General features: G+C 32.8%; 1 protein-coding gene across 1 annotated transcript in view; it reads left to right on the top strand.

Annotated features, from left to right (window-relative positions):
• LOC140062167 (uncharacterized) overlaps positions 1–27,662 on the top strand; it is a 190,223-nt gene that overhangs the window by 5,803 nt on the left and 156,758 nt on the right. The window contains exons 2-10 of the mRNA XM_072108248.1: positions 1,113–1,203; positions 1,422–1,533; positions 1,677–2,339; positions 3,239–3,281; positions 5,258–5,456; positions 6,049–6,099; positions 13,230–13,339; positions 16,206–16,330; positions 17,132–17,275. Of these exons, the coding sequence (XP_071964349.1) occupies positions 2,018–2,339; positions 3,239–3,281; positions 5,258–5,456; positions 6,049–6,099; positions 13,230–13,339; positions 16,206–16,330; positions 17,132–17,275 (994 nt within the window). The 5' untranslated portion in view covers positions 1,113–1,203; positions 1,422–1,533; positions 1,677–2,017. The remainder of the gene's footprint in view (positions 1–1,112; positions 1,204–1,421; positions 1,534–1,676; positions 2,340–3,238; positions 3,282–5,257; positions 5,457–6,048; positions 6,100–13,229; positions 13,340–16,205; positions 16,331–17,131; positions 17,276–27,662) is intronic.

The raw sequence follows: 27,662 nt of genomic DNA, 5'->3' as shown, positions 1-27,662 counted from the left end.
AGCATTTCATATCAATCGTTTAAAAATTTGATCTAACTGCTTCTTCTCTTGTTTCTTGTGATATTGTATTTTCCATTTTGATTTTTTATATTTGTAATTTGTAAGTGTTAACTGGACTTCAAGGAAGAACAATGTACAAATATTGAATGAATATTCAGAATAAAGAATGATTTCTATCTATCTACCCAATACTCCTGGAATATTGGATAACTACCCAATTAAACTACCACCTAGAGCATGGAGTTAAAACATACAGTATGTGTGTTTACCTCCATGCCTAGAGCAGGTATCCATGACTTCTACAAAGATTTTTAAATTTAGTTCAAAACCTTCCCAGACAATTCTGGTCATTTTGATATCCATAATATAATGCGTACAGTTTAAAAAGTTTCAAATCATATAAAAAAACGTGCAAATTCTCATCTTCCATAAACTTAATTTATTTTTGAAATACCTGTATTAGAATTTTAGCATTTCAGATGCATACCCAATACTCCTGTAATATTAGATAATTACCTAATTAAACTAACCACCTACCCCAGTTTTTTTTAAAATTTAGTTCAAAACCTTCCCAGTACAATTCTGTCCATTTTGATATCCATAATGCGTACAGTTTAAAAAGTTTAAAAATGTATTGTCCCCCAAAATATGAAAAATAATGTTAAATAAAATCCGATTTTGAATAGGTTATTTTGCAGTTTTAATAAAGATAGCCTATTCACTTGTGTAGAACAAAGAAGTCAACAAAAATAAATATTTCACTTATAAAAGAAATGACTAATTTTAACCAAAAACTATGGTCTGACAGACAATTTAGGTATTTTTTGCTTTAAATTACATTTTTTTCCCCCAGAAAATCATTTTTTTTTTTATCTAATTTTTTATCAAAGTGAATAACTATTAAGTATTATGTGACATTAAAACGGCATATTCAATATATCTTTAAAATTGTCTACCAAATGTGCAAATTCTCATCTTCAATAAACATTTAATTAAAATTAGAAACATTAGAATTCTATTACAATTCCAATATAAATGTATTATTTGATAATTCAAACAAACCAAATTCAATTAATTAAAAAAATAAATGTTTTTCTTTATATTATTTATAGCGTGTTATGTTTAAAACTGATGTGATTAAAACATGAGGAAATTCTTTTGCTAAGATCCTGATTTAGAGTTTCTTTTTAATATGAAGAACTGGTAAGTGTTTAACAATTTATGAGCAACTGTTTCTGTAAAAGGTAATTTCAATAGCTATTCTTCAGTGTATATTGATGTATTTAATTGCCGTATTAGTAAGCAATACTGTCTTATTGATCCAGTAGTTTGGGTTGAGTTATTATCCAATGTTTGCTAACCATCTCAATGCTTCAATTTCAATCATAAGCAGCTTTAGGATATCTCTTTTTTTTTCATAGAAAATTTTCATCAATAAAGGCAGCGAGATTTTGTCGTTTTATTGTATTGTAAAATTGAAAACAAGTGCTTAAACTGTATGATCCGTTGCTTCTCTACGGTGTGTTTTATTTGGTAAGTGTTTGAATTTATAGTCACGTCTGACATGGACTTTAGCATTTTTGCAGCCAAAGACATAATTTCGTGACATTTGTAAACATTATATTCTATCGGAAATGATAGCATTAACAATGTTTATTGTGATTTTATTACTTTAGCTTTTTTTCTTTCGGCTTGAAGAATCTAGAGAATTAATTTTCTTTTGAATTCCGCTGACACATGCAATTTGGTCCAATGGATGTAGAAATTAAGAAAGAGCTACTAACAGAAGAGCACAGCAAGCCTGAATTCTAAAGTCAGACATTCTGTTGAGGTTGTGGAAGCATCACCAGATAAAGTCAAAGCATCACCAGATAAAGTCAAAGTGTCACCAGATAAAGTCAAAACAACACCAGATAAAGTCAAAACAACACCAGATAAAATAGAAGGTCTTTCTCATAAAGTCAATTCTACTCAAGAGAAGTTGAAATTCATTCAAGCTGACCTAAAAAGGATCCAAATGGAAAGTAACCATATTTCAACTGAGATTGGTCCTCCATTAACAGAAATTAGTAAAAGCACTAAAAAAGAAGTAAACACAAGAACTGGTCAAGACTTGACCAGTCCTTTACCTCCTAGCAGTAAGCAACCACATATTCGTACCTTGCAAGTAGAAAAGCATGAGTTTCTCTGCTGGGGATGTGGAGAGTTTGGTCAGAATGGCAGGGAAGATGGCAAGGATATAGGCATTGGTGCTACTCTAGCAAACTTTTCTTATCATGGATGTTATGATAGAGTGAAGATGATGGCTTGTGGATCAAGCCATACAGTTGTGGTAACAGGTAATAAAACATTATATTTAAAATTGAAGAATGAAGTGGAGTTGTAGGTTGAATGTGAAGTTGTAGGTTGAGTATAGAATTGTAGGTTTGGATTGATGGTTGTAGGCTTGGATTGATGGTTGTAGGCTTGGATTGATGGTTGTAGGCTTGGATTGGTGGTTGTAGGCTTGGATTGATGGTTGTAGGCTTGGATTGATGGTTGTAGGCTTGGATTGATGGTTGTAGGCTTGGATTGATGGTTGTAGGCTTGGATTGATGGTTGTAGGCTTGGATTGATGGTTGTAGGCTTGGATTGATGGTTGTAGGCTTGGATTGATGGTTGTAGGCTTGGATTGATGGTTGTAGGCTTGGATTGATGGTTGTAGGCTTGGATTGATGGTTGTAGGCTTGGATTGATGGTTGTAGGCTTGGATTGATGGTTGTAGGCTTGGATTGATGGTTGTAGGCTTGGATTGATGGTTGTAGGCTTGGATTGATGGTTGTAGGCTTGGATTGATGGTTGTAGGCTTGGATTGATGGTTGTAGGCTTGGATTGATGGTTGAATATTTTCTGCTACCATGATTTTTCTTATGACAAAACAATTTTCAAGACTTTTTCATTTCTATGTTTGCTGTTTTTTTACAATTGAATTTCCACATATTTACAATAACAATTAAACAAGCCCATAATTTAAAAAGAATAGGTTTATGGCAAATCATAAAAAAAAAAAAATAAGAAAACATTTGTCACTTCTTCATTTGTATAGTTTGTATAACTGCAGTACTGTATGTATTTTTTCCCCCAATTATTATAGTGATTCAAAAGTATAAATGCTACTATTTTTCTATTATGTAAAATACTATTTTGAAAAACAAAATCATGAACTATAAACTATATGTGAATTGCATATTTTTTTCAGAGTCTAATCAAGTGTTTGCCTGGGGTAACGGCAGTAGTGGTCAGTAAGTATAAATTCAAAGAAGATATTTACAATCAGGAAGTTATTTTAAGAAATGTTCTGTAGCAATCTAAACAAATTCAATTTAAAGTAATTTAGAATTGATCTTCTACTAATATATAAATTCTATGAAACAAGTTTGTAAGAATATTATGTGCTCTACTGAAAATGTTGTAATTTATTTTTATGTACTGAATTATTGTATTGAATAATTTAGTACATAAAATAATTATTAAATATTAATATATTAATATTTTTCAATAATTTAGTACATAAGTTATTGTTTTCCAAAGACTATATAAACCAATCTCCTAAAACACAAACAACTGTACTTTGAAAGTCAATAATATAATGCTGTCTATTTCGTGCCTAGCTTACCTGGATAAACCGATAATAGCCCATGCTCTCCAGAGGGAGGGCTTAGATGCGAAAAGTTTAAATTCCTAGGATACTCTTGGACCATAATGGACTAGTCCGCAATCAGAGTGCTTAAAAGTAGAATACTGTAGATTCAATATTTTTCAATAACATTCTTCTCCCCTTGATGGTTACATTATGTCCATCACAGTTTTATTCAGGCATCTTCTTTATTTACTTGACTACAGAGAAATTATTAACTAGTATGAGGTAGATTTTTACTCACTAATTACCAAATATCTGAAGATTTTGATATTTATTTTGCATGGTAATAATTTACTGTATATTTAAATCAGAATTGTGTTAGATGTAAAAACACAAATTCCAATTCATTTTAGTATTCGTAACGTAACAAAATCTAAAGAGGTCATTAGTGTAATGAGCGTTCAAGTCATTGAATATTAACCTAAAATTGATTATTGCCGAAAGTACAAAGGACTTTTCAGAGATTGCGTCAGTAACATACGTCATTATGTTTGATTTGATTGACCTCATTTTTCAATAAATAATGTAAATTGATTTTCTGTATCAAACAATTATTTCTATTATAAAGTTTGCAAAGAAAATTTAGTTTTAGCTTCGAATTTTAGGTTATGCTTTTTTAAATCAATTTATTTATTTATTTATTTATTTTATTTATTTATTTATTTCACTTTACAAATATATAAATATAAAGTGGAGGAGCCTAAAAGAAAGCAAAGCTTGTGGTGAATAGGCTCCTCAAAACAAAACAAATAAAATATAAATAATATAACACAATTAGAAACTCCAAAAAAACAACAATTTAACTAATATCTTTTCTCTAGTATAGTAGTACACTATATGTAAGTGTACACATAAGGTATAATTGTGCACAGAGGTTCTCCGGGTAACTGTTATGCAAATTAGGCTTGCCTTGCATGCTTGGTTTAGTCAAGAGAACAATAATAGATTTATTAAAGCAAATAACATTAAGTTGGAGTTGAGTTGTAGATCACCTGGTGCTCCAGGTAACTGTTATGCAAATTAGGCTTGCCTTGCATGCTTGGTTTAGTCAAGAGAACAATAATAGATTTATTAAAGCAAATAACATTAAGTTGGAGTTGAGTTGTAGATCACCTGGTGCTCCAGGTAACTGTTATGCAAATTAGGCTTGCCTTGCATGCTTGGTTTAGTCAAGAGAACAATAATAGATTGATTAAAGCAAATAACATTAAGTTGGAGTTGAGTTGTAGATCACCTGGTGCTCCAGGTAACTGTTATGCAAATTAGGCTTCTTGCCTAGCATGCTTGGTTTAGTCAAGAGAACAATAATAGATTGATTAAAGCATATAACATTAATTTAAGTTGAAGTTGTACTGTAGATCACCTAGTACTCCAGGTAAACTGTTATGCAAATTAGGCTTGACCAGGTTTAGGCAGTATTCTGTTGGGCTTGGTAGTGTGGAGTACTACTGCATGTAGGCTTTACTTGTATGCTGTTAACCATAGGCTGGTGCTGTTCAGTTCATGCATTCAATGAGTTTCAAGTTGAAATCATAAAGAAAAGATATATAAACAGGTTATATGCTTCTTTAATTTCAGACTTGGCTGTGGGGATAAGGGGTCCTGTGCTAGCCCACAAGAAGTCAAACTAGAGGAGGAACATGTGATAACTAGCCTAGCATGTGGCAGTCGACATACTGTGCTGGTCACTCAAGAAGGGAAATGCTTCGGTTTTGGCAACAACTTTTATGCTCAGCTTGGTTATAATTTCCGAATGAAGAATTACAAAGAAAACCAGGTAAGCCAAATAATGAACTGGAAAAAATGGATATCAAACTCCATCAACTTGGCCTAAATTAATAGCATATTGTAACAAATATAGTATTCCTGTCACTATTGCTTCCAAGGCCTACTGATTCCATTCAAAAACAACTATCTACTTGACACTTGAAAAAAAGCCCCAAAGGTAGTAAATAAAATACACCATAGCATGACAACGACTTGTATTATTACTTGTAATAAGACTTTATAATGTATAAAACCAAAACATCAATAGATTCCAGAATATATTTTCAATATAAAATCAAATCTTTATTTGTTTCATATATAAAAAGGTGTATACATAGAAAAATTGTTTTTCTTGACAGAAATATACTGTAGTAAACAAACAAAACATTTACAATTACATCATACATTTGATAAAATTACAATTTACAAAAATTTTATTTTTATTTATTTCTTTATTTATTCGGTATATAAAAATATATAAAGGTAAATAAGACAAAGGTAAGAAGATATCCTTTGCTAATGAACGTCGATCTCAGTGTTTGAAAGTAGCATATAACATAGAGGCATGTATTTGAGCTATAATATTCATTACTTCTTTACAGCACCCTTTGAGCATTTTCTATTTATCCAGTTCTGACCGTCAACAAGCTGAGGTAGAAATGTGTGAAATTATGCTATGCAAAATGATATAATGCAAATTAATATTAATTATTTAATAAGCTATAGCTTAACCTGCTAAAATAAGTGTGTTGTGTTGAATACTGTACCTTTAGATTAAATCCTTACATTAATTTACCAAAGCAAACCAATGTTGGCATTATTTAATATTTTTCTAAAACTAATCTATATTAATATTATTTGGCACTTATTTTTCAGATTTTTGTTGAGCCTTTTTAATACAACTAATTTATTTCAAATTATTTAGCTCTGTTTTCACTATCAAACTTTATGTGACAAAAAAAATGTGATGTGCCCATATATGGATATGATGATGTCATATCACTACCATATTTGGGTATATCACTACCATATTTGGGCACAACACTTTTTTGTCAAACTAGTTTGATAGTGTAGACAGAGCTTGTAAGTTTTGGTTGGTTCTTGACATATTGTTATTTGTTAAGAGGATGCCGCGTTTTTGCTAGAAATGTTGCTGCATGTTCTGGGGGTGGTTTTTAATTATTAAATTCATCCTGCAAAACATTTAATTCAAAGCTCGCATGTAAATTAATTATACTATGAATCAATGTGATCGCCGCTTTTCACTTACTGCAAATTTACATAGCTGCTGTACCGGTACTTCAGAAAATTGGTGTGATGTACCTTGTATTAATTCATGTTTGACATCAGATGTAAGGCTTTCTAAATATAACTAGAGAATATAAATTCATCATACTGTAAACTCAACAACAATAACCATACCATTGAGGGATATATTTCTCTTGAATACCAAATTTTCTTAACTTACAGAAACATAGATGGCAGTATTGTATATTTTATAGTTGTCAGATTACAGTTGATAACAATATTTGACTAACAATTTTCTTTAAATTTTAATCTTTTTTCCTTGTATTTTATTTGCTACTATAATATCTCAATGTATTTTACTTGAATTCACTTTCACTTGCATATTTAAACTAACTTGTGTTTTTCAATTACAAATAATAAATATTGAATGGAGAAAGAAAAACTTAAAAAAGAAAAATGTAAAATGTACAAAAATAGATGAACTGCCCTCTATAGTTTCTGAATATTGTAGACCTGCTGTACTCTATTCATGACTTAAAACATTCGTGACTCGTTTAGCGAGCCTAAATTTATTTCTTTCATTGTAGGAGTACACTTTTTTAAAATAGAGACACATTTTTAGACCACGTAAAATTGAAAGTGAATCAACACAAATAAAAACTACATTACAAAATCCCAGGAGACCAAAAAGTATACAAATCTAGCCCCATTCCTGACCTCCAATAACAAACTCACGAACAAGCTATAATTCGCCAGGTAAGAGGCACAACTGGCGAAGCTTGCTAGTCAATCTGAAGTCGCGTTTAGAAGCCCTAGGGATGTTTGTGTTTGCTTCATTGTCTCAAAAATGTCTCAGTTTACAAACAATACCCAGTAAAGAAGAAAAAATAAGAGGTAGCCAGTTGATTTAAAACAGTGACTGTCTAGGTACTATATCTAATGGCATTTTTTGTGTTACAATCTCTGTTTCTTATTATTCTCCAGCAGCTCCACCTCCCTAATATGTTACCTCCAGCCACTTTGTCAATCTGTATTTTAAATTCCAAAGAGAATTATAAACTAAAATCAATCAGCATACAAATACACAATTTCATTTGTATTGAGCAATAGAGGAGAATAATTGTGTTGTTTAAAAGCAAAGTAAGAAACGAGTTGATCTAGTGTTTTTGTTATTATATATGTTAAGATAGAATTTCAATGTCGAAGCTGTTACTTTAAAAACAGATGAGTAAACGCGGCAACTCCGTTATGGCCTTGCAGTCCAGACATAGCCTTGGGACGTAATATGTATATTACATTTTGGCATTTTCAACTAAATGAAATACTTCTAAAATCGCTTTCATCTTCTTATTCTATTACTGATATTCTTTATAGCCTTCTGAAAATGTATTAGAAATCATTGCTTATCTGCCTAATAATAATTTATCAATGTGTCCGCAGCAAGAAAATGAGTTGTTCTAAGATCATGTGTGCCGATTTTATCATTGTATTGCTGCGAGCGAAAACATGTTTTTGCCTCTCCAGATGTCAAGCACGTTTTTGAATTTATATTTGATTGTTGCTTTCGCTGTGAAATAATATTTTCATATTGATAACGTTTCATAAACTTGGATTTCTGTATGATGAGAGATAACATAATGAAAACTTGAAATGTCATTCTTTTTTGTATGTGTAACAAATACAAAATTCTTTGATTAAACAAACAGATTATATTTATATCTGTAAAAACAAGACGATGTACAAACTCATTTATTACTCCAACCTAAAAAAAAACTGATAGCGTAAATATAATATTAACCAAAACACATAAATGTCATTTATATAAATATTGCAATCTTTTATTTTTATTTCAATGTAAAAGGTAAAACGAAAGCAGACAGTATAAATAATTTTTTCGTGTCATAGAATCGTGATGATAATGTTTATTTAACATGAGTAGGAATCACGGCTAACACATTACTCTTCTGATTGCAGACATTACAGTCCTTGGGGACCAAACACTTTAGTTCAAGGCCTATATAAAATATGTTGCGTTTATTCATGCATTTCTTAGTGTACGATTTGTTACCTAAGAAATAATTCGATATTTGAAAATAAATTATATTGTGCAATTCACTGTATTGAACCACAAAATGGTTGAAATTTTATGGGAGATAAGAAACATAGGGTGAGGGTAGGGACATGGGATTAGTTGAGATAAAGGATTAGTTGAGATAAAGGATTAGTTGAGGTGTGAAGTCTATCGACATATTTCTTGATAACAAGTTATGCCAACCTTAGTACTAACACTAACAGCTCTAATTATCTGTAAAAAAACATAATAAAAATGTATTTGATTTGCTTTTTTGTAGGCCTTCTATACTATATTAATTAAAGGTATTGTCCCCGTAAAATATATTTTTTTGTTCAAATTTTTCGTTGAATATGTCATTTTAATGTCACGCAATAGTTGGGAGGTGTGGTGCTGATAGATTAAAATGGTTGGCTCATACCAAGAAACCTAACCATTGCCATCGGATGAATAAGTATCTTGCTCCCACATAACCCTTCTTATTGAGACGTGACTTATTTTCTTTTCGCCATGCCCTGTCTGACGCTAAAACTACTACTTATTTGAATATTATCTCGTCTTGAATTATGTATGTCCTGACATTTCATACCTTATCCTGTTCAATTTAGAATTTAAATTTGTTTCCAGTAGCATTCATTTACGTTTGAACTGTAATGCTTTTATAGATTTTAAATGAATGCTATTTGTAGCTTTCTACTTTTACACTTTATTCAAGGTTGTCTCGGTTAAAGTCGTTAGTAAAATTGATGTAATGGTTTTGCCTCCATAAATTCTATTTGTTCATTAATGTTAAGATTGGCTAGGATTTATATTATTAATAAATGACAAATTAACTATCAACAAGCTGAATTTATTAGAATAAATTTATAGAATTTATGTACTATTATTAGAACATTTATTGAACATGGCATGTTAAATTGTTAAGGCATTTTTAAAAAAGTATTTTCCCTGGGCAACATGTACCAGAATATTGAAGCCCTGAGCAAGATTTAAATCGTGTTAAGATATTCAAAAGTGTTTAAAATCCTTCTTTTTTTGTGACTAGAGATACAGAAAACATGCTAGCCCTTAGGTTGGTCGCATGAATGGTTTTTAAACCTTCAATGCCATTTTCACATATTTCACTAGTATAAACCTTTAATTGTATACATATATATATATATATGTACTGATTAGTTCAGGAGACTTAATATTCGTAACAAAATATTTTAGCATGCATGGTATTTAATAACTATATTTTAGCTGGTATCATGTTTGAAAACCGTCCACCGCCGGGTCGTGGGTACGTAAAAATTGAACATTATTTATTTATTTTAAAACATTCCAACTACATCCCATTTCTATTACTGTATAAAGATCTTTTTACCAACACAATGTTGGAGATCTACTCATAAGGTGCAGATAGATGCCAATATCTGAAGTTAAATGAATGAGATGGTCATCTTTGAGCCTTGAAAGCAGATTTAAAGCCAAGAGACAAGTCAAAATTATGGGAGTCTCCTAGCTAAAATGAAGATTATTATAATCGAACTAACTGTTTATGACAAATAATTATTGTGTTATTAACCTTTATTAAAAGTATACTTTATGATTTTCAAAAGTTCAGCTGCAATTCAATTAACACCGCAGTAATGAATTCATTTATTATCCATCAGGTACTAATTTATTCATAGTATATTTTAGATTAAGTTGTCTGTATAATAATAAGATTGCCTTGTTTATTAGAGATTGAATAATCATTTTCATATTAATCATTCATAATATCAATTACCACCAGACCGATTAATTACATTCAAAACATAGCCTAACTGTATCCTTGCTTGGTTCCCTCTTAAGCTCTGTCTACACTATCAAACTAGTTTGACAAAAACAGTGTGATGTGCACATATATGGTACTGATATGTCTAAATATGGTAGTGATATGTCCATAAAGGGACACATCACATGTTTTTGTCACATAAAAGTTTGATGCAATGGACGTAGACGCAATGTATCAACGCAAAATGCCGTACGAACATAACCTTGTGTATCAGAAGTGCTTTGTTCAAATTGTATGTGGACGCAAACTTGATAGAAGAGTATTTTCTTGTGAGTGTAGGTTGTGTTGCGTTCAGCAAATTTCTTTTCTAGTGGGGACTTCTGTGTTTAGAATAAAAAGCTAGATCATATGTGATGATCTATCACGTAATAAAGTTCATCTAGATATAAATGTTCACTAAATTGATCGCACTTTTCAAAGTTCAATGTTAAATTTCCTTAGGCGTAATTTTCTAGTTAATTTAATGAGGAGATGAATTGAGACAGACAGCTACGTTTTCCTACAAAGAAAGTTGACGAATGTGTTTGTGAAAATGACATTTAGAATTATGGCTACGTAACCTTGGCCAACAACAGTCATAACATCATGACATTTTGGCGTAACCATACATTCGCTCTTTCTATTGAAATGTACTAGAAGAATGGTTGAATTGTTTAAATATTGAGTTATTTGCGCCACATTTTCCACCCTTATATAGGCTAACATGTCCATGTTTACTGTCATAATGGATATTAATAGTGTCCTCTATAGTTTGATGTATTATTATAGTGCCCTCTATAGTTTAATGTATTATTATAGTGCCCTCTATAGTTTAATGTATTATTATAGTGCCCTCTATAGTTTAATGTATTATTATAGTGCCCTCTATAGTTTAATGTATTATTATAGTGCCCTCTATAGTTTGATGTATTATTATAGCACCTATAGTTTGATGTATTATTATAGCACCCTCTATAGTTTGATGTATTATAGTGCCCTCTATAGTTTAATGTATTATTATAGTGCCCTCTATAGTTTGATGTATTATTATAGTGCCCTCTATAGTTTAATGTATTATTATAGTGCCCTCTATAGTTTGATGTATTATTATAGTGCCCTCTATAGTTTAATGTATTATTATAGTGCCCTCTATAGTTTAATGTATTATTATAGTGCCCTCTACAGCTTAATGTATTATTATAGTGCCCTCTATAGTTTAATGTATTATTATAGTGCCCTCTATAGTTTGATGTATTATTATAGCACCCTCTATAGTTTGATGTATTATTTTCCCCCTATAATTTGATAAAACATCCAAATATTTCATTTTTCTAAGTTTGAATATCTGAGTATATATATGGTATTGATTCATGTTTGTATGCTCCAACTTCTTTTGCTATTCCTTGCTATTAAATGTTGCTGTAATGAATTTAATAAAATTTTTTTTGTATCGATTTATTTGTGGCAGGGTTAAAAAAGTACTACATACTTGAAAAATTAAAGAAATAATAATAATTTTATTTGTTTAGTTACATGTTCTTATGTTCGTCAGAAGCATATAATGGAAATCGCATAGCATTGTTTTTTTCAAATGGAGAGTTGTGTTTATTATGATTGAAGCATTCATTGACGTGCCCTGTGCCCTTGGGTAATGCAACCTGCACTTTCAATTGCGCGTACACATTCGCAAATCACATTTTTGAATGTACAAATTCAGACATGGAAAATTTATGTTTTATATTTTAATTTCATCCGTCATAGTTTCTACTTTTAATCAGACGTTGTGCTCGTATAATCGCTCACCTAAAAGTACAAGTAACGATTTAATCAATTATCCGAATACTTAACCTGTTTCATTTTCGCCGATTACTGCGACACCTGTCATTACCTATTTTTGTATCTCCCTACAGATTCTAAGACCGATATCTGTAAACTTTAATTATAATGTAATGCTATTTATCCAGTGTACTAATTAAAGCATTATCAGATTTAACGCAAATAACATACTTAGTTTCTGAGATGTGCTGACATTTACTGAACTATGATAATTAAATTTTTCGATTGAAGTATGCTTTTTTGTTTAACTTGACTCTGGTAAACATTTGATGACTTTCTTTATTAATGTTATCTCTTATTACTTTGTTTACTCGTTTTCTAACACAAGAGCAACAAATTTGAACATTAAATGTTCATCGATAACAACAACAATAGAACCAAGACCTGGGTAATGACACCATGGATAATAATAAGAGTTTTTTTACAATGCGTGAAAAAACTGTACTATGAAAAAATTTTAAAATACTGACTAAGCCTATTTTATAATACGTACTTGTTAAATATTTCTTTACTCATGAATGATGGGTGTGGCGCAGTGTGTTGGATGTTGGATTACTGATTGTGAGATCATGGTTCGAATCCAACTCTCGCCACATTGCGTGTATCCTTATGCAAAACACTCTGCTTACATTTGCCTCTCTCCACCCAGGTGTATAAAATAGGTACCGGTTAGATCAAGACACAACTTTGTGCTGATTACTAGCTGCATTATTATGGGAGCATGTTTCCATACGTGTTTGATCCAAAAAATGACCCCCGTAATAATATGCAGCGCATTGAGAGCTTGCTTACACTATATAAAAATGAACTGTTTTTGTTTATCTATGTAGGTTTTTCCTCATTTGCTCCAGCCTATAGCTCATCATGTAGTGAAATCAGTGGCCTGTGGTGAAAAACACACACTATTCTTATTTTCTACCGGGCAGATAGCAGTTTGTGGGTAAGATATACATTTTGAGAAATGCATAGTCATACTGATAACATATTTCCTTCTCCTTTGGTGTTCCCTGAATATGGATATCACTACTGAGTATTTGTTGTTTCTTTATTTCCACTCACAAAATCATAAATAATCATTAAAAAACAAAACAATGGAAAGAGGGAATCTCTGAAGCACAGCTTATAATAAGTAGAAATCCCCTGTATGTATGATATAGCTATTAAAAACAATTAAATTGATGATCAAATAAACTAAATGTATGTTATTTGGTATATGTATATATGCACCATACACTGTATACAAAAAAACAAACAAAAAAAGAAGTGGAACAGGTATAGCCAGTGGAGCAGTAGCCTTCAACTATGGAGTTTGCTCCTAAATGGAAGAAAAGTAGGGGTTTTCCCCGATACTTTCATTTATAGAATGGTTGTTTTTAAATCCTTTCTTTGATTCATCTATAATGAATCTTGGATTTAGCAAAGGTGTTTAAATAGCATCGGCTATTATAGATATATTATTTATTAGCAACACTTTATTTGAATAGCTTCTAGCCATTTAATGATTATGTCTGTGTGTGACGTATGAAAAACATTAGAAATAATAATGTTACTATGATTAAATGTGTAGTATGAAGAAGTCAACACTTCCAACGAGATCTAATTAGTTAGAATTTGAATTTTAATCCTATGATGCCTTGTGATAATTCAACCTAAGCTGGTATTAATCCTATCAATTATCTTTATTGTAAATATCTATTCAAGATAAGATAAGATAAATCTTTATTGTCATGAACACAAGGCTAACATGAAATTGGTTTTCCTTTGATGCTTAAAAACACATACAATATATAAAACATTAAAAATATCAATACAAACAATACATTAAAACTATATACAGTTGTAAACAAACTATCTTTGAAATGTTGAGTTGAAAACATGAATAGAGTTGTGGACAAATGATTTCCTACATCGATCGGTATTGCACATTAAATTTCAATATCAATTCTCGATGCCTACAGTAGTGTTGTTGAAAGAATCAAAGCTAATTTTTATAATTAAATCTATTATTAATTTTTATAAGAACCCTATAATTAAGGGGCATCTTCAAGACTAAACAGAGTGTCCCCTTTAAAACGTGTTATAATTAACTAAAGGAGGGTCTATTGTATTATGTTCAATGACTAGTAAACTTTCATGAGAAGTTTCTTTATATCTTTAATGCTCCTTGATGCAAGCAACTTCCTAGTTTAACAATTATCATCATGTAATAGTGCAGTACCCGATGCTTCCTTGGGCTTAAATTTGTCATCAGCACAGACTATGTGGTCTATAGCATTTAACCCTAGCCATCAGCACAGACTACAGGTATGTTTGTCTATAGAATTTAACCCTAGCCATCAGCACAGACTGTGGTCTATAGAATTTAACCCTAGCCATCAGCACAGACTGTGGTCTATAGAATTTAACCCTAGCCATCAGCACAGACTGTGGTCTATAGCATTTAACCCTAGCCATCAGCACAGACTACAGGTATGTTTGTCTATAGAATTTAACCCTAGCTATCAGCACAGACTATGTGGTCTAGCAGTGAACATCAGGCTATTGATCTGAAGGTTGTTGGTTCAAGTCCCGCCACAGTACAGTTATGTCAGAGTAGGACAAAAGAGTATGTCCAATTAACTTAGCTCCCTGAAGCACAGCTCTCTGCTGTAGTTAAACATTATGGCTACAATCTCACATGAAAACTGTTACTAGTATCAAGGTAAAAGCAATTTTCAGAGATCAATTTTAAACTAATAGGCGATATCAAATTATCTGAATCTTCAATAAGACCAGAGGTCCCTAGCCACATTCACCCAAAAATGATTATATAGCCCAATTTGAAACAGATATTATTTGTAAAGACATAATTCCGTTGGGAGAACATTCTAAAATGTACAGCCACAAATCATTAAGCATCCAAGCTAAATTACATTTCAATCGACTTTAGATGTGACATAGATTAAAGTACTATATGCAATCAAATAATGTTCAACTATGTATGTTCATTTCCCATAGATCTATATTTTCTAGGTGCATGATAAATCATCAATTTCAACACATTTTTACAGTCATTTTGGAATGTTTTTCTCATTGTCTCATCTCATACATTTACCATTTTACTGGGTGCTTCCTACAAAGTTCACCATATATTACATACCTTATGTTGATTTATGTTTTTCTTAACATATATGTTACTTTTGGGAAATGTCGTTGGAATGATAATCATATAATGTGTATAATCATATAATGTGACCTAGTTTATTATAGTAGACAGGTATTGTATAATTTCATGTGCAGTACCGTAGTTGTATTGTGTTTGTTGGTGTATACCTGGATGGGTTCAGACTAGGTTGGCCTGATTAATATCACAGGTGTTGTGAGCTTTCAGGTTTCTGACGGGCTAGGTTGACCTGAATTAAAGTGGCATTTGAACCTGGTGGTTAACATGGTTCTTTACTAATCCTTAGGTCCTGGTTCAAATCCTGGAATATGTATGAATATAAGAAATTATGAATATACCACTGGAGTCTTGCGGTCTCTGGGTTAACACTAGGTTGTCTAAATAATATCACATTCACAGGTGTCACTTGGTGGTTAACATGCTTTGTTTACTAATCCTTGGTTCCTGGATCAAATCCTGGAATATGGATAACACTGGAGTCTTGAGTAGTTAAGACTGGGTTAAGACTAGTATAGGTTAGTCTGAACATATGTCGCAGGTTTTTGGGTTCCAATTTGGCTTGAATATAGCAAAGTATGGGGAGTGAACTAATTATATTCATTTTATTATTAATGTATATATTTGTATATTACACTATGTTTAGACAAAACAGTTATGGACAACTTGGTACAGGGGATACTGAAGAAATACAATCGCCAAAAGTAAATGAAAGACTTGAAGATGTTGTGCATATAGCATGTGGTGCTGGGCACAGTATAGCCACTACAGGTGACATTACATCCATTTGTCCTATTTGATTCAATTCCTTAATTCTAGATATGGATTGGAATCTTAAGATAGTCAGCTTTCCCAATATCAAACTTAAAAAAAATGGATACAGATTCAAAAGATGCTAAATGAATACTTAAAGCCCCATTCCCTACGTTTTTTAGATCTAATTTAAGATCACAAACTATATTTAATGTAAAAATAATACTATATGGTCCTATTGCGATAACTTTTTTCGTCTTTAAACGGTTAAAAATGTGAAAAATAAATCGATTTTAATAATTATAGCGGCCCGCTATAAATCCCAAAATGCATTGCGCGCGGATTGATATTGTTGTTTTTCACCTGTAATTCGCCCACTTTTCGATCGATCGTGAAGCCAAAACAAATGGAAGACTCCTAACTTTTCAGCGAAAATACCGGGTTTTCCCCAATTTGTATCAACGGAGTCTGGCAAAAATAGAAAGACAATTAATGTAGCAACTATACAACGTCAGGCTAGGTATATAGCTAGCGTACGATGTTCGTACGTTACCGATGTTTACCAGCTAGGCCTACAAAACTAAGCCTAGCTAGGCTAGGCCTGAGACCGTCCACGAGAGGTCGATCGCCGCGAGCTACTTAGGTAGTGCATTGTTTCTCACTTTTTATCATAATTTACCATAAAACGTACATTTAAGACAAGGAATGACATGGTTTAATGTTTTTAAAGTGATATATATGTATTATTTTCCAAAAAACGTCCAAAATTGCAGGGAAGGGGTCTTTAATCAATCAAGTATACTATTTTGTTTATTGTAGTGTCTGGTGAACTTTATGTTTGGGGCAACGGTAGAGCTTGTGGAATGCGGCGTAAGGACATCCTCTTTCCAATTCGCAAGTTCACAAGTCATGAAAACATCATCATGGTCGCTGCTGGAAGTGGACACTCCTTGGCACTAACAGGTCAGACATATCTGTTTATTTCATGCATCTTTTAGTAGTAGTACATGGTGTTTCAGCAATTACATTCTAGCATTCAAAGTGCAAGACATCACATTTGCAATACAAGTAAGTAATAATGTATATTATTCATTTTTTGACATCCTAGTATTCGCCATTGTTATCCGAACTGTATTTGGTGATTTAACATTCATCCTTCGCAGTGGCGTAACGGCTATTAACGCTCACTGGCTAAACCCAGGGGCCCCGGAGCTTATGAGGGCCCCTGAGAAGTGTCCAGAGGAAAAACAGGCATAAAAATTTATAGCGTTGGCCTCTCACTGTCACTGATCCTTCGCCTACCGTCTTAAAACAAAAGCTCGCTACTAGGTTACTCCCACCTGTGTAGTATAAATATAATTCAGTATAAAAGTTATTAAAACATGTAGGGTTCATATGAAGATTACAAAATCAAGATTACAAAAGTTTGCGCATGTGGACAAAGTAAAACTAGTGGTGTTAACACTGGTCTATGTGTGAAATGAGAACAGGCCTTCCTTTTAAAGAAATCTTTATAGGAAACATATTCTATTAATAGTTAAAATCAACAAACAAACAAATAAATAATGATGTGTGTTAATATTGGAGTCACCTGTAGCTTCAAGTTATAATTCATTAGTTGTCATTGATTCTGATCTATGAACATTCTGCTGCCACCGCAGGTTAGCAATTGTTCTCTTTCGTCTGTTCAGCTTAATTGCAATTAATGATTCATCATTGTGTCTGAAAAGGAAAAATAAACTTTTCTTTAATTGACCTCCAAAGGTATTTGTATCTATTTTCTGCTCAAGGCCACAAGACTTCATCATCTTGTCAGCACTTAGACAGTGGCCACAAATTACCTAGGTTGCCTAGAGTGTCCAAGATGTCCAATTGACAATAACAATGCATTAGAAAGAAATTGGATTGGCGCCTACTACAACATACAGTTATCAACATTAAAATCTTAGAATTTAGTATTGATGTTTTTCAACCAACCACAAGGTCATTGTTCATTGTCTCTGTTTATCTGTTGGGCATTATATTTTTCAATGAACATTTTTGTATCAAAACAGATTTGGATGTGAATCACGAAAGTGTTTTCCATCAATAAAAATTAGAATCTTGTATCAAACAGAGGTTCCTGCTTCAAATGCGTAGTCGGGGTAATTTCCACTTGTTGAGTAGAGGTTAGTTTGACCAATTAACCATCACTTCCGCTTCTGGTCTCCAGTTTTGAAAGAGGGGTTCCATTACACACTTGCCTGCCTACAGGCTTGTGTTTTACACATTTTCCCGTTAGATATTGGAAGCCTATGGCTTTAATATCAGTGGTGATGTAAGAGTCGATAGTTCACTAACTTCTGATGTTGGTTTGGATAAAATTTGTTGTAGGTTTTAGGTATAAATTCAATTTGTTTGCTCTTTGTTTGAGGTGGATTTTTTCATGTTTTTAGAAAATGTAACACATACTTGATAGGCCTATTTTACTTTAAATGTATTACTCACTATGTCTGACACCCAACTGCGTATATTGCTTTTTAATATTTTCACCCCCCAAAAAAGTTACTTTTTTTATAATAATGGTGTACTACTGTGTATACATTAATTTAGTTATAAATTGAGTTCTGTGATCAAAAGCATTTCATGAGTTTCTTTTTGTATTTTTTCAGAGGTTCGTGGATTTTGAAATTTATTTTAGTTGATTATTTAAAAAAATATTGTTAAAGTTCAAAAGTTTAGTGTAAGTTGGTGGTAAAAAATGTAACTGAAGAATTAAAATTTGTGTTTGCTGCCCTCTCTACCATGAGAATCAAATTATATTAGCCTATACTTTCCAGAAAAATTTCACTTAAAACAAAATTCACAATATTTCTATAACATTTAAAAAAAATATTTCTTATTTATAGTTTTTACTTGAAACTACTTTTTACTATCACATATTTTGAGAAATAGAGCATTTATGTTAAAGATGTATTGTCACCAAAAACATTAAAAATTAATTAAATAAGACTTTGAGTAAGTTATTCCCTCTGTAAAAAAAACCAACAAAAATGTTTCTCATTTAAAATGACAACATAAATGGTCAAATTCAACCAAAAATCAATTGACTGGCAGCCAGTTTGATTATTTTTTTGCTTTAAATTACATTTTTTCAGCTAAATAATTTTTTTTCGGTTACATTTTTTATTTTAAAACTATTATGTGACATTAAAATGACATATTCAACAACAAAAATGTAAAAAAAATAAATATTTTCAGAGGGACAATACTTCTTTAATATTCATTAATTTGATAATAATCTTCAATAAGTCATATAGGTCTAATTTCTCATAATCGGTTAGCAACTCTACACCTTTTTGTCTGAAGATGAGATCTTTGTTAAAACTTTACTTCTTCATTCTGATCTAGTTTCATGTTGTAAAAATGTTATCATTAGATTTCAGCAGATAAAATGTTCACTACATCTTCATGTGATCTACATTTAGTCACATGACCAGAATATAACATTTACGTCTTTATTGCCTTTTATTGGTAAAAACATTCACTCTTGGGAGATGCTATGGAGACAGAAAAAAAACCAAATTCAACTGACAATTTTATTTTTGTCATTTTAAGTATGTATATCTCAAAAACTTTGAAACTGTGCAATGTATTGAAATTAACAGTTTTAGGCATATCTATGTTGTGATTATAGTCAGGACTGCAGTTGGTCTATTTGTGTCTATTGGTGAATTTCGCCATAATAGTTCCAAAAAACTTGTACTAAAGGGTTTGAAAGTGTGCAATGGATTGAAATTGAAACACTTAAGTTCTATATTGTAAACTAATCATAATTGCAGTGAGTCTATTTCATTCTTTGCAAACCTTATGTTTACTTTGTATCACCAGATCTCAATAAAGTACGTACTAAAAGCTTTGATATCTTCTATCCTTCCTTCCACAAGCCATTCAACTTTTTAACACAAATTACAAACGATGAAAATTATAAGTGAAATTTAATGTAAATAGTTTTGATTTTTATTGTTTTTATATATCAAATATTTTCGTTGTAATGTAGTTGCAATTGTTGTTCTGTAATTTTTAATGCAATGGAATTTCCAGAAATGGATGAGAATAAAATTAGAATCTTGATACCATGCAATGGATTAAAATTGAAACCCATTTCATAATTATCTAATCATGAAGTTGAATTACACAACTGCAGTGAGTCTATGGTATTCTTAGCAACTCAATATTTATCACAATTCTCAAAAACTGTGTACTGAAAGGCTTGAAACCTTGAATTGAAAATATATATTTATACTGGGTAACCTCTTCAGTCAATGACTGGTCTCTCAGAGGGCCCAGTTGGTGATCAGTGGCTGTGATGTACTAATACACCGGGGTAACCCCCTACTCGTCTCGAAAGATGTACTAGGTTCTTTAAAGTGCACACAAGCTAGATGTGTACACTGGACTTACGGTTTATAGTCCTTATCCGAGAAGACTCGTTCTACCACCAGAACCATGGAGTGAGTGAGCCTCGAACCCCTGCTGATGTTATGGCTACGTAATTACGGTTCCACTGTCTTAACCGCTCGGCCACTCACTCACTCAACCTTAAGCTGCAGTGTAGCACTTTCTATAACTTTTTACTTGTACAAAATGTGAATATTTTAATAAAAACTTTAATTATGAAAAATACTAACAATATATCTTACTATTAATTTTTAAAATGTGCGAATTAATTTTCATTCATGGCAATTTTGACATTATCAGATGTTTCAGCTAGTAACTATACACATGAGGTCATTCTTATTAGGTCACTTCATTGTTTTAATAAAATATTTATATATATATTTCATATTTAATAAAATGATGAAAAATGCAGTTCATAATACTGTAGTATCTGTAAATATATTGAGTTTTATTATTATTTAAAATGCAGGTTGCTATTTTCTTTTGTAATGCACTTTTACACTTACTATTTACAGTGCTTGTTCTACAGTACAAGGGGTGTATTCAAGAAATCCATATTTACCATAGGCTACCTTCTACTACAGTTGTGGATCTAGAAGGGGTGCATCATCTATTAGCCCACAATTAAATCTGTTTGTTTTTACCCTACCAGTGCCATATGCAATATGATTGTTATCTACTTATATTTGTGTAATCCCTACAGTACATATTAAATTCTTAATAATACTATATTATTCATAATCATTTATTTTTAACATGTGCATTATGAACCCCATCTCTGATGCGTCCATTTGATGATGATAAAGATTTATTATTATCCCCGCCTAGGATTTATTCTTGTCATGTGTTTGTGTTGGTGTGTGTGTTTGTCAGTAGCATGACGACAACATTAAAAAACAAATCTGTATCAAATTTGAACTACGGACATTACATTACATTTTACTCTCTGATTTCTCTTGTTTATACATATTTACCTCTGCCTAGGAGGTTATAATGAGGCTTTGTGATGATGCTCTGTCCATTCATGTACGGCTGGGGAACTGTAGGAATCCGAATGCTTCCATACACAAGTACACATCCCCACCTTTTTGGATCTGGATCCCTGCATGTGTATTGTACCTACCTTTATATGATACATACACACAGTTGAAAAACAATTTACCCACAAATATAAATTACATACAAATAATAATAATTTTATCAAGGGAAAGGCTAAAAAATAGTTAAAACTACAGTAATCAAGTTCAGCCCCTAAACATTGAAATATAAACAGTTATATAATCTAACTAAAGAAGGTACCAATTCATTCATAAGTTGATTTAAAAATTAATGTGTACATAGACTGAAAAAATGCTAATGTGTGAAATCATTCATGTCAATTGGCAGGTGCAATTTGAACCTAATTAACTTACCCTAGATGGTATATAATAATCGATATGATTTAAACATACATCATTTTTCAATAATACACGTAATATGTAGGTAATTTTTATACATAAACTCAATTGTGCATTTGTTTTTCGTTGGAAATATATATCTTAGGTTTAAATTTAAATAGCGTGCATAGTCAACATTGTGTTGTGGACTAAGTAGCCTGAAATTTATCCTATAATTTTGCGTTGAGAGGTTTAAGTTTGATCACAGTAAGAGCCACAGTCAGATACAAGTTACAAGCATATAAAGAGCCACAGGTTATAAGCACCGCAGTCAAATAAGCACCACAGTCAAATAAGCACCACAGTCAAATAAGTAGCGCAGCCAAATAAGCACCACAGTCAAATAAGCACCGCAGTCAAATAAGCACCACAGTCAAATAAGCACCACAGTCAAATAAGTAGCGCAGCCAAATAAGCATCACAGTCAAATAAGTAGCGCAGCCAAATAAGCATCACCAGCCAAATAAGTAGCGCAGCCAAATAAACAGCGCAGTCAAATAAGCAGCGCAGTCAAATAAGCAGCGCAGTCAAATAAGCAGCGCAGTCAAATAAGCAGCGCAGTCAAATAAGCAGCGCAGTCAAATAAGCAGCGCAGTCAAATAAGCAGCGCAGTCAAATAAGCAGCGCAGTCAAATAAGCAGCGCAGTCAAATAAGCAGCGCAGTCAAATAAGCAGCGCAGTCAAATAAGCAGCGCAGTCAAATAAGCAGCGCAGTCAAATAAGCAGCGCAGTCAAATAAGCAGCGCAGTCAAATAAGCAGCGCAGTCAAATAAGCAGCACAGTCAAATAAGCACCACAGTCAAATAAGCACCACAGTCAAATAAGTAGCGCAGCCAAATAAGCACCACAGTCAACCACAGTCAAATAAGCAGCGCAGTCAAATAAGCAGCGCAGTCAAATAAGCAGCGCAGTCAAATAAGCAGCGCAGTCAAATAAGCAGCGCAGTCAAATAAGCAGCGCAGTCAAATAAGCAGCACAGTCAAATAAGCATCACCAGCCAAATAAGTAGCGCAGCCAAATAAACAGCGCAGTCAAATAAGCAGCGCAGTCAAATAAGCAGCGCAGTCAAATAAGCAGCGCAGTCAAATAAGCAGCGCAGTCAAATAAGCAGCGCAGTCAAATAAGCAGCGCAGTCAAATAAGCAGCGCAGTCAAATAAGCAGCGCAGTCAAATAAGCAGCGCAGTCAAATAAGCAGCGCAGTCAAATAAGCAGCGCAGTCAAATAAGCAGCGCAGTCAAATAAGCAGCGCAGCCAAATAAGCACCACAGTCAAATAAGCAGCGCAGTCAAATAAGCAGCACAGTCAAATAAGCACCACAGTCAAATAAGCACCACAGTCAAATAAGTAGCGCAGCCAAATAAGCACCACAGTCAACCACAGTCAAATAAGCACTGCAGTCAAATAAGCACTGCAGTCAAATAAGCACCGCAGTCAAATAAGCACCGCAGTCAAATAACCAGCACAGTCAAATAAGCAGCGCAGTCAAATAAGCAGCGCAGTCAAATAGGCAGCGCAGTCAAATAGGCAGCGCAGTCAAATAGGCAGCGCAGTCAAATAGGCAGCGCAGTCAAATAGGCAGCGCAGTCAAATAGGCAGCGCAGTCAAATAGGCAGCGCAGTCAAATAGGCAGCGCAGTCAAATAGGCAGCGCAGTCAAATAGGCAGCGCAGTCAAATAGGCAGCGCAGTCAAATAGGCAGCGCAGTCAAATAGGCAGCGCAGTCAAATAGGCAGCGCAGTCAAATAGGCAGCGCAGTCAAATAGGCAGCGCAGTCAAATAGGCAGCGCAGTCAAATAGGCAGCGCAGCCAAATAGGCAGCGCAGTCAAATAGGCAGCGCAGTCAAATAGGCAGCGCAGTCAAATAGGCAGCGCAGTCAAATAGGCAGCGCAGTCAAATAGGCAGCGCAGTCAAATAGGCAGCGCAGTCAACCACAGTCAAATAAGCACCGCAGTCAAATAAACAATCTGATTAAAACTGGAAAATGTTTATAGAATAGATTCAAATGTTAAAAACTGAGAGAAAATTCTCTTTTATTGGCAGTAACAACATTATCACATTCCTATTTTTTCGCTCGATACTCATTACTATTTATTATTCCTGGAGGGAAAAATATGAAAGATTATGAAGTCACAGTTTAATGTGATTCTGGCACAAATTCTAAGTGGGATAATCATTACAAGTGAGTCGAGGGATCGACTACATTATGTTTGCGATCACAGCTCCCTTGGGATTATTATCATGTCAAGATCGCCTGAACTGTGGCTTACATTATGAGGGAGCGCATAAGGAGATTTTAGTGTTGATCCAATAGCGTCATTAATTTTCCTGAATGGCTTACAGAATGTATTTAGTTCACATCCCCCCTCATTTGCAAGCATAGTAGGTTTTGTAAACCATTTATGGCATACTTGTCACAGAGCATGCCTTTCTAATCCGGTGTCATGAGTATACTATTCGGATAAAGCCAGAACTTTAAACTTAATGTTTTGTTTTATCATGGATGTGTAATATTAGACTACAGTCTGCAGGCTTTCAACAAAGGAAATTTATCCAGTCCCCATTCAACGAATATAAAACATTCAGCCGCTTCCATATTAAATCGTATTGCGAAAGTTTGAAAGTTTTGTTCTGGCGAGCTCTAATATGGGAGCTTCAAATGTGCAGGGGAACAGAGCGGTGTAAATGGTTCCACTGCTTCTTCTTCCTTTTTTAGTTATCTTAGGATATTTTAGGGATCATTTTTTGGGTTTAAACGCGTAGATACATTGTATTAGGTGCTATAAAATATTATTGTTACTGAAGAAAGGATTATTTTAGGCCTAGCTTAGTAGATGACATTTTGTCTGAGCTAGTAGGATTAGCCAAAACTTTCACTGATAACTCCAGTTTTAAAAAGGGGCACTTCATCAGGGAAAGGGGAGTTTGTTCGAACCCTCCGAACCCTCCTGACTAGTACCAGCAACATATTGTGTTCTAAATAAAAACAGCTTGTTGACTCTGGAGATTCTAGACCAAGGGAGTGGAGCTCAGCCCCATGATAAAACAGATATCAGTCAACAGGAAATCCACTCAAATGAATAAACTAATCTAATTTTTTTTTAATGTGCCAACAACGTTTCTCAACAATTTATCACCGATGGAAAATGTGCACACACCTTCAGACATAAAAAACTTATAACTGGTTTAGAGTTCAAATAATATCTGGCTTTTTTGCCATCATGAGATATTATTTTCTTTCGTAAAGTGAAGAACAATGAGATTTGTAGTGGAACATCCATCATATATTTTTCGACAGGTGTTCATAAAGCTATAAGAAAATCGCTTTTTTATTCCACAATTTTCCATTATAAGATAATGATTCGGTTGCTAAGCGATTGGAAATGTGAGAAGCAAATGAGTATATCTTTTCTTTAAAGATGCTTTTTCCCTAAAATTATATTTTTTTTCCCGAAAATGATCGTCATCATCAACATTCTCAATTATCTTCATCTTTATCATCATTTTATAATTTATTATTAAATTTAAAAATAACAAAAAATTTGAATGAAAAAGAACCAATAATATTAGATAATGTTTATGTATCAAATTTTGTATCAACTAAATATTCAAAAAAATAGTATTTAAAATTCTTAAAAAATTGAATATGAAAATGCCTGACTATTCATGGTACATTAAAGATAATGAAATATTCATGAGAACCTATGTCACAATTTTGACAGCATTTAAACTGTATTAAATAATTTATGTAATTGCATGCTTTTAAATAAAACGTAATCACAGATACACCTATATAAGTTGCGTTATTATTGTTCGAGTTGTATGCATTTATTAACAAATATTATGAATAAATTTATTTGCTGTAACAGCTCTCTAAAATGTACATTTTTTTCAACGTATATTAGATTCATTTATTATTGCATGAGTACATGCAGTAGTATAGAGGCCGTGGTGCAGAGACGGTTTACCGCTATCTAAATGCGCAGTCGTAATTTAAACCATGTAAATTAGAATGGTTAAATTCAGAGATACATCTAGTTACGGCGTACATATTTATTTATATTTTTTTAAATTTGTATATGCATATTATTAATTTATCATTTATTATTTAATTTACTATTTTGTTCTTACGATATCATTTTGTTTTGGTGACTTAACGAAAGCAAAGTTCTGTATGTGATGGATTAAGTCACAGTATGTTTTAATAATTATATAAGAGATAATGATATTCAGTAATAGTTTATGTTTGAATTTACATATGTTAACATACGGTTTACCTTCATTATTATCGAAATCGTTTTCTATAATTCATTAGGCGCCCTTGTATTCGGTTACGATTCAAAACAAATCATATTTTCATAAAATTTTTAATATACAATTTCGTCATCATTGAAAACGATAAATGTTATATTATAAAGGCATTCTTAGGTAGTAATTTTAATAAAGAAATCACATTTTGAGCAGATTCGCAACTATAGCGGCGTATCACTTCCCGGCGTACTTGCAATCATCCGCCCAATACTAAAACCACAGCAGTTTCGTATGACTTTAGTGCACCTTGATATCCGACGCTGAAACATTTCTAAGCGTATTCAGAAGTTTCTCGTGAATTATACGAACATGAATAACAGATTCTCGTAAAGGAAGTTATAAAAAGAACAATACGGAATAAAATTTGCGGCCGTGCATACCACTTATAATTCGCGACATTGTGTTGCCATATTGGAATACTGACCCAAGCTCTTGGAATTATTGTCTAATTAGGCCCCATGGTTGTTAGGATATAGGGTATGTTGTAAGTTTGAAGCCATCATGTTTGCGGTTGTGAAACGCCACTCTCTGGATTCTTTATACTTTGGGATATATACTATCGGATTTATACCGTCTGCTTTTTGGATGTATAATATGCGAATTCGTGAAGGACGTCCGGTGAGTATCTTCAATTTGGTTTTGTAAATTGTTTGTGGTTTGTGCCCCGACAATGATTATAATTACCCTACGTCTACTACGAGCGAGAAATGTTGTTTCTCAAGGCAAGCAGCCTTACCTATGATACGGTTGGCTATTGTATCGGCCTCGGCTTAGATCTCAGGTTTTTGTATGTGTCTTACGGCTTGAGGGTCTATGACATACATGACCAAGGTCGTGAAATGTGCAATGACCAATTATGTTTTGGAGTACATAATTATTTCCAGATGATTGTATAAATCATAAATTGTGTATAGTCTGCGTTTTAAAACGAGAAAATAATATGTTATTAGTCGACGGCTTTTGATTCTCGTATTTAACATTCATCATCTTTCTCATGGGATTAACTATGAATGTGTATTACATAGGTCATTAAAGGTTATTGGTAGCATGACCTTCTATAACCTTCAGGGTGAGATTAAAGGATCTTATTTGCTATTACTCTCAGAAAAAACGACGCCCACCACATATGCGTTTAAAGCCTGCAGATGATACGTGCAGATTTCAG

This window comes from Antedon mediterranea, chromosome 11 (assembly GCF_964355755.1).
Source record: "Antedon mediterranea chromosome 11, ecAntMedi1.1, whole genome shotgun sequence".
Classification (NCBI taxonomy): Eukaryota; Metazoa; Echinodermata; class Crinoidea; order Comatulida; family Antedonidae; genus Antedon; species Antedon mediterranea.
Note: the sequence above shows the minus strand (reverse complement) of the source record. Positions and strands in the feature narration are given on the sequence as shown.